Source organism: Benincasa hispida, chromosome 11 (genome assembly GCF_009727055.1).
Source record: "Benincasa hispida cultivar B227 chromosome 11, ASM972705v1, whole genome shotgun sequence".
In the NCBI taxonomy this organism is placed as follows: Eukaryota; Viridiplantae; Streptophyta; class Magnoliopsida; order Cucurbitales; family Cucurbitaceae; genus Benincasa; species Benincasa hispida.
This window is the reverse complement of record NC_052359.1, coordinates 4,209,129-4,217,393: the sequence shown is the minus strand read 5'-3', so window position 1 is coordinate 4,217,393 and position 8,265 is coordinate 4,209,129. Positions and strand designations below refer to the sequence as shown.

General features: G+C 36.4%; 1 protein-coding gene across 2 annotated transcripts; it reads right to left on the bottom strand.

Moving 5' to 3' along the window:
• Nucleotides 1-3,051: 3,051 nt before the first annotated feature.
• On the bottom strand, nucleotides 3,052-5,324 carry LOC120092015 (small heat shock protein, chloroplastic-like). 2 transcript variants are annotated; one of them, XM_039050204.1, is made up of 3 exons: nucleotides 5,015-5,324; nucleotides 3,845-4,244; nucleotides 3,052-3,747 (listed from the first exon to the last, which is right to left on the bottom strand). In XM_039050204.1, the coding sequence occupies exons 1-3, from the start codon at nucleotides 5,235-5,237 to the stop codon at nucleotides 3,729-3,731; spliced, it is 642 nt and encodes a 213-aa protein (XP_038906132.1). In that variant the 5' UTR covers nucleotides 5,238-5,324; the 3' UTR covers nucleotides 3,052-3,728. The 2 variants fall into 2 exon arrangements, with proteins under 2 accessions (XP_038906132.1, XP_038906133.1); XM_039050205.1 differs by having other exon boundaries at nucleotides 3,052-4,244; nucleotides 5,018-5,321.
• Between the last annotated feature and the right edge of the window lie 2,941 nt (nucleotides 5,325-8,265).

Genomic DNA, 8,265 nt, shown 5'->3' with positions numbered 1-8,265 from the left:
GCGCTGGCCCAAGATCCGACTACAAACCCCATCAAACTTTGGATTTAATCCAGCCAAAAACACAAAACACGATCTGCTTCCTCAATCTTCAAATATTGGGCCCCATCCTGTGGACAATTTCTCTACACAAGTCCATTTCCTGCCACCGCATCAACAGTTTGTTAAAATAAGAGGTAACATCCATAGACCCTTGTTTGGATTCATGAACCTGTTTATGGAGTGTGTATAACCAAGAAGCATTTTGTCATTTAGAATATAGATCTTGCGCCGCCTCCCAGATATCCTTTGTTATGGCAGCATATAATAGTGGTCTTCCTATCTAGGGTTCAATACTGTTCACCAAGACAGACCATAGCAATGAATCTTCTCCTTTCTAAATTCGTTCTTGTGGATCACTTGGGGTCGGCTTTGGAATTTTTCCTGTCAAATATCCAAACTTGTGACGCCCTTCCAAGGCCATCTGGATCGATTGAAACCAAGAAAAATAGTTTTGGCCATTTAATTTTTCTCCGACGATAAATCCTTTAGTATTACCAACCGAACCAGATAAGCAGGAAACGTTAGACACTATAGGTAATGAGTTTACCGGATTTTCTAAATAAACCGGTTGAGGATTTGCACCAAACATTGTATCCAAATCAAAAATTTGCTGTTACAAGGAAGCCAACCGCTATCTCACATCGTCTAGGTAACAAACTGAACCACAATTGAATGGAACAGGTGCTGATTGCTCGAGACCTCAGTTGTTGGATGTGAAAAAACGATCGGGTCGGCTGTTGAAGGAAACTGAATCACCGGGTCGGGCTAGATGGGCTGAAACTGGATCAGTTGGTGCAAAAAACTGGACATATGAGTTTTCGGGTCGGACGTGGGTCGAATCGGATCGGGTCAGACGTGGGTCGAAATTAAGGGCTGAGCTTTCAGGCCGGGTCAGGCGTGGGTCGGATCACGGGTCGGAATTGAGGGCTGCGTTCTTGTGTCGAGCCTAGCATGGATCGGATCGGATCGAAATTAAAATCAACATACCAGCTGGTCTACCCGGGTTCAACTCGAACCGGTTTGGTTTGCTCCAGATCGATACTAACCCTAATCAGATCACACTTCTGCTCTTCGCCCCCGATATTTCTCCTTCTGCCCTGATCGTGACCGTCGACGATCAACCCCTCCTCGCGGCCAGTTTGTGCTTCACGTCTGAGACCGTCAACGACTCTGCCATGATCGTGATAGCTCCGATCATGAATCGATGGTTCCTCGCGGCCAGCTCCAACTCAAATCGAATTCTGACTGGTTTCAGAATGGTGATACCCGGTTGGCTGAGGGCGATTTTCCAAGGATTGTACCTGAACGACAAATATTAATTCCAGTAGGGCATCCTGAAACATTCCTTTACCGCTACTCGTATTGTCGTTCTAATGTCAAAACTTGAAGACCCATCAACAGAGGAGGATTGAGATTGATTCTCTTCCATAACGGCTAGGTTTTTGTCACCGTGCTCTAATACCATATTAAAAAGAGAATAGGGAAGAGAAAAACAACAGGATTACGTGGAAACCCTAGTGCATAGAGAAAAACCACGATATAAAGTCTTTTTCTTATTTGTTTTAAAACTAATACACTAAATACACAAGGACTCATTGTATAAATAGACAGTAGGGAACCTTAGAGATCTTACACAATTACATAAATGTCCCTAGGTTAAAAACCCTATTTCTAACCGTGAGAATAGTGAGCAAGGTCGCAAGATCTTCAATTGCCCTCAATGCCTTTTGTGAAGCCAAAAAGACTTATATTCTCTTCTAGCTAGAAATCTCTATTTCCATTAAACTTGTCCACCTCATATCATGCAACTGCTATTGATAACTATCTGATTGTTCTTGATAGATTCTCGAAGAATTTTGTAACTTTCTTGGAGGTCCTTCTTTGCCTAAGCCGTAGCTCTTATACCAGTTGTAGGTGGACTTTTATTTTCAACTTCAATACAAGTTGAGGCCCAAAAGTAAGGTGATTTTGATCCAACAATTTTCAAGTAGCTGTCATGGACCAGATCACGTACCCATGATTATTGCATGTGGAAAAGACTTCCCTTCAATCTGTTTTAGATACTCATTTTGACAGAAATTTGCCGAAAGATAAACTTGAAACTCATTGATTTATCTCTCTTCCATTCTACCGTTTCCCTTGAGGTATATGGATAAAAATAAGGATTGAGAAGTAAAAGGTTATATATATATATATATATATATATATATATATTTAAAAAAATAAAAAATAATAAAAAAAAAGACGCAAAGAAGATAAAAAAAGATCACGACATACGATGATTCCATTCACGATCTACATCTACTCTTCAAGATATGTGTATCTTTCTTTATTCTCAGGCTCCTTTTAGAAATTACAAGAATGACGAATTAAGCATTTCTCCGTCACTCTATCTTTCGTCTTTTAATTATCATACAACAGAGATTGTTATTTGGTCTTAAATAGAAACTAACTAATAATTCCCATTTACAAAACCAAAAGCCAAATATGGAGGATGTTATTACAACAGCTTCAGCTTCTTAATGGAAGTAATTTTAGCTCACATTTCTTTATATTGAATTAAGAATTATGCAAAAGATCTAAGATGATTTCTCTTTTATCCATATTCGTCGTTGAAACAATATTCTCACTCGACGTTGGAAGCACATGCTTCTTTTCTCCTTATCCAATGTAATTTGAGTCTTCATGAGATATTGGTTTGTTCTATGAACTAAAAAGAACCATCTGTCTCCAGTCTTCAAATTATTAGATCTTAAAAATCAATTTTTAAGTTCAAAGTGAATTTTTTTGGCCAATTGAACAAACCTGGTCAAATAATAAGAAAAGGCATGCATATAACTTCTCAATTTTCTTTTTTAGATAAAAGAATAAACGAAGACTAAATAATACCAATCCTTTTGGAAAAAATTTGGTCACAAACGAATATATGACAACCTTTTTCTAGTATATGTAGTGACTAAATTAAGAAGAAATTAACATGTAATAAAATAATAACTGATTCAAGAAGCCATATCAGTAAAGCATAGTTTTTATTACACAGGAAACCATATCAGAAAATGTATATGTTTAAACTAAGGCCTACTCAATGTAGGGCAACCTCCTCCACAAGTGCATGTCTAGACTACTACTTGTATTCTGACTAAAATTATTAGTAGCAAATGAATTAGCTATTTATGAATCAACAAAACCTATTTTGTAGCTCTACAATAGGTGTATTATATGATATTTAATCAGCAGCATAACAACGGAACTCCTCAAAGTTTTCATCACAAAATACTTCCTCAAACCTCCAACCTACTTCCATGAAATTATCAAAACATCTTTGAAATTCCTTGCATCTTATTCAACATGTCAAGAACCAGAAACACTAGAAGCCAAAGCCCCAGAACAAACACCTAGCAAAGCAAGAGAAAGAAGAAGGCTCTACATTCTAAAAGTATAAGAAAAAGAACAGAGGGAAAGCTATTCACCATTTTTCAGATTTGAGAGACCCAACTACTCAACAGTAACATGCCTTGCTCTACATTCTAAAAGTATAAGAAAAAGAACAGAGGGAAAGCTATTCACCATTTTTCAGATTTGAGAGACCCAACTACTCAACAGTAACATGCCTTGCTCTACATTCTAAAAGTATAAGAAAAAGAACAGAGGGAAAGCTATTCACCATTTTTCAGATTTGAGAGACCCAACTACTCAACAGTAACATGCCTTGCTCTACATTCTAAAAGTATAAGAAAAAGAACAGAGGGAAAGCTATTCACCATTTTTCAGATTTGAGAGACCCAACTACTCAACAGTAACATGCCTCACATCCTTCCTTTCTTCTTCCTTCACCTTTGGCACAGCCACTTTCAGAACTCCATTTTTCATCTCTGCTTTGATCGAATTCAGTTCGTACAGATTTGCAAGCAAATCAAGTCGGCTCGAGAATCGTCTACGATCCTCCTCGTCTTCGGATTCTTTCCCTGCCTCGCCTTTGATGATCAGTGTGTTCTGCTCCACACTCACCTTCACATCATCTTTGCTCAGTCCAGGCATGTCCATTCGTAGGTACAGACCATTTTCATCCTCCCTCACGTCCCAGCCCCTCCTTGATCCTGCTCCTACTCCTCGTGAAGCTGCCAGAAACGGATCCTCCATGAACTGATCCATCAGATTCAGCACCTGACTTAGGCTCCTAGTCGGAGAAAACGGATCGAACACATCTGTATATCAACAACCAATGAGCGTTTAGAACAACAAACAAGAAGCAGGATTTCTCCCTAGACCGCAACGATTTAGCCACTACATGGCAATTAGTCAATCAGCAGAGGGGATCAGAGCAAGGATTCACCGTGAAAGAGAGAATGAGACTTAGAATGCGAAGAAGGACCTACAATAAACAAATGAGCTAGGTTCCTCACTAAAATGATTCATATAGCACAGCTTTCAAACCCGTGGTTCCGACTTTGATAAATAAACAAGATCCTCACAAGAGCACAATGAAATACCATACGAGCTCATGCAAGAGATTCGTAAACCCGAGTGATCAGAGCAACAAACACGCAAGATTTCTCACTTGACCACTATCATTTCAGACGGCTCCATAGCTAAACGTCGAGAAGACCGATCGGTTCAATATGCACCAACAACAAGTGAGCAAAATTATTCACTAATCTACAATCAATCGCGAAAATCATGCCAAGACTCGTCACATAGAATAATCAGGACAGGATCGTCATGAACAAGCAATCAAGATTAGCTCAAAGGTGATATCATCGCGACATTCCTCAAGAAATAACGATATAATATAGCAAAATGCTTTTTTAAGTTCCACCAGATCCACAAACCATTTACGTAAATCAAAACGAATTACTCAAACAAACAACAGATCACTCACGAAGACCTAATTGAAAACTCCAGAACAATTCATAAACATCACAATCAATGAATGAACCAAGAAGTCCAAAACTCAAACACGGACGAAGATAACAACTACCTGCGAAACCAGGGAAGCGATCACGAGAACGAGAGAGAGAGCGGTCAGAGCGGCGATCCACATCGACGGAGCGGTCGTCATCAGCATAGTTGGTCATCTGAGCATTGGTGTTGAATGAACGACCGACAAAGGAGGGGAGAACAGAGGCGGAGCGAACAGAATTGAAAAGCTTAGCGGCGGAGGAAGCGGCAAGCCCTCGGAGAGCAATCGAAGAAGCCATTAATGGAGATTTTTGAAAAGCTTGAAATCCAGAGAGCTAACAGAGCGATTCGCTATTTGGAAGGATTGGGGTCTAACAAAGAGAATTTGAGGTTTTATAGAAGAAATGTCCGAAGGGGAAAGAAGGTTCTAGTAATGCATGTTCTCTTCCAGTGCATTGGCGGGGTTTCTAGAATGTCGCCGCTTCTTTTCGAGATACTTCTTCCTTTTTCTTTTCCTTTTTCTTTTTTTTTCTTTTTTTTTTTTTTTAATATGGATGTCATTAAAAGGTTGAATTTGAATTTCAAGGTTGTTTTCAACGATAAGGAAATGAACTAATTTAATTATAAATATATTAAAATATCATTGTAATAGGAATCGATAGTAGAGATGTCCATGGGCGGAACGGGATCGATGTCATTCCCCATCCTATCCCCGCTCTCCATTTTATTCTCTGTGGAATTCGCGGGGATCGAGTTCCCCACAGGGAATTATTAACTTAAATGACAATTTGAATTTAAAGATAAATTATTCAAATTTTGACCCAAAAAGGTTAATTAATTTTTTAGTAGAAAGAAATAAATATGAATCAAATTATTCATATGATCTAAATTTAAACATTCAATTTAAACATATTCATTATCTTTCCCAATAAATAATCAAATTTGAAATTTAAATGTAATATTTATATAATAATAATAACATAACATTAGATAAACATACTAAATAAATATGTAAAAGTTAATCAAGGGCGGGGACGGGAAATGCCCATTTAGCTCACGGTGAATTTTTTTCCCACTCCCTCCCCCATTTCTAGCCTAATTGGGAAGTCCCGCGGGCCCTATCCCATGGAAAAATTGGACATTGACATCTATCATTGTCGATAATAGTATATATTGATATTGTATTATATTTGAAAATATTTTCAACTATTTTGTCATTTAAAACAATTATCTTTAATTTTATAAAATTGTTAATAAAACAAATCCATGAATATTTTTGAAAAAAAAAATTAAAAGCAGAAAGTTCAAAAAAAAATGTTTAAATTAATAAATAAGCATTTTAAATAAATTTAATTTTTAAAAAAAAACCTCTGTTTTTACAAATAGTTTCTACGCAACCCACTTTTTGGTTTTTTTCTCTTTAAATCACCCTATTTTAACACAATCTTAGAACATGATGAGAATTTTGACCTTGAAATATCCATTTCTTATTCTTATCCAAACCAGCTATAAGGTTTATATGATCTCTTTGGTTTGCACATGAAGATTATATTAACATGACTTAATTTAAGCATAACTTAGATATTCACTTGCCGGAAACTACAAAATTTTCACATATCTTTCACAATCAAACAATCTTTTATTATTGTATTATTTAAATTTTTGTTTAATTTTTTTTAATACAATTGGAGATAGGAGATCCAAACGACAGATCTCGTGATTACTAACACACTCGTATGCCAATTGAACTATACTAGATTTTGCCTGTTCCATCCTCTTTTCTCGTTTTCCTTTATAAATATTACTAATTAGTTAATCCTATATTTTAAAATTAGTTCCCTTTTTTAACAATGAAATTTTATTCATAAATAATTCTTAGTTGTTTGAGATTTAGTATTGACTATATTTTTTAAGGTTGTTGTGGGAGCTATCCTTTTAGATATGTGTCATCCTGTCTCTTCCTTTGTCCTTTTGAATGTATCTATGATTGTTAATTATGTCCAATTATATTTTCCTTATCTTGGAAGTTTCAGGTAATTATTCCTCAGAGATTCTTTTCTTCTCAAAGCTCAACTGGTCGGTTTTGATTCATTTATCCTTTGATATCTTAGATATATATATATGGTGGCTATGAAGAGGTTTAGAGTTACACTTTTGAAAATCTTTTGAGACATCTTGTGAGGTTATTCGGAGAACTATTTTCCGTGTGTGTCAATCCTTATGATTATGAAACTTCCACTACTATTGATCTTGATGTGGTCTCTAGATCACATTGAAGCATTCTACTACATTTTGAGAAGATATTCTCACACTAGGGATGCAAGGGAAAATTGAAAAATCAAAAGAACTGCTTAAGTCGACCAAAATCACTCATTAGTTTGAGTTGAAATCAGAGGATTTTTCGGTTTCGAGTTGAAATTATATAAAATCAAACATTTTCGATTGGGTTGGGGTTAAGTAAAAAAAACAAGATAGAAAACCGAACTAGTCAATATTATTATAAAAAAACAACTATCGTTTCTAATAATGAATATGTTGTTGGTTGAGTCGATGATTGAGCATGTCTTAAAATTCCAAATCGCAAGTTCTAACCTTGGGGAAGAGAAGATTTTGTTTATTATAGTGTAAAAGAATTCGCGTTCGAAGTCATTGCCAAATATTCGCGTGCACTTGCAAACTCAGTGAACTGAAATATGAGTTGTGCCTGAGTAGTTCGGGTGGCACAGTTTCTATTATTTTCAGTTGGTTCCTTACACATTTTCCTCACCAATAAAATCAATTTTGTTCCAATTTTCTATAAAAACCAACCCAAACCGAATTTTTTACACCTTTATCTCACACTTAGAGGAAGTTCTTCAAGTAAAATGGTCAGCCTAAGTGCACTAATTTTTTATATTAAGGCTAAGAATCATGTGCAAGATCTGAGCAACGTCTCTAACGTCCAAAGCATTGGAATAACAAGCTTTTTCTCTTCTTTTTTCTCCTTACCCAATGTGGCTCGAGTCTTTTATTTATTCCTGTTAATGTATATATTCAGTCTTTATTGGTAGAGTTATTGTAGGACCTGTTAGAGTTTTTGTAGGATTAGTTTTTCTATAGCCTATTTTTGGTTCCTCGGTTCTGTATTTATACTTCACAATTCCTTGTATAAGTTGTATCAGAGAATTATATTTTTCTCATGGTATCAGAGCCCAAAATTAACGATTAAATCATTCCGTTTGAATCTCCGTCCCAGTCAAATCCTCCCTCCTGTCTGTGACTATTCCGCCTCTGTACATTGTTCCGTCTGGAACACCATTCGTCTGTCAGATCCGTCCAGTGAATCGT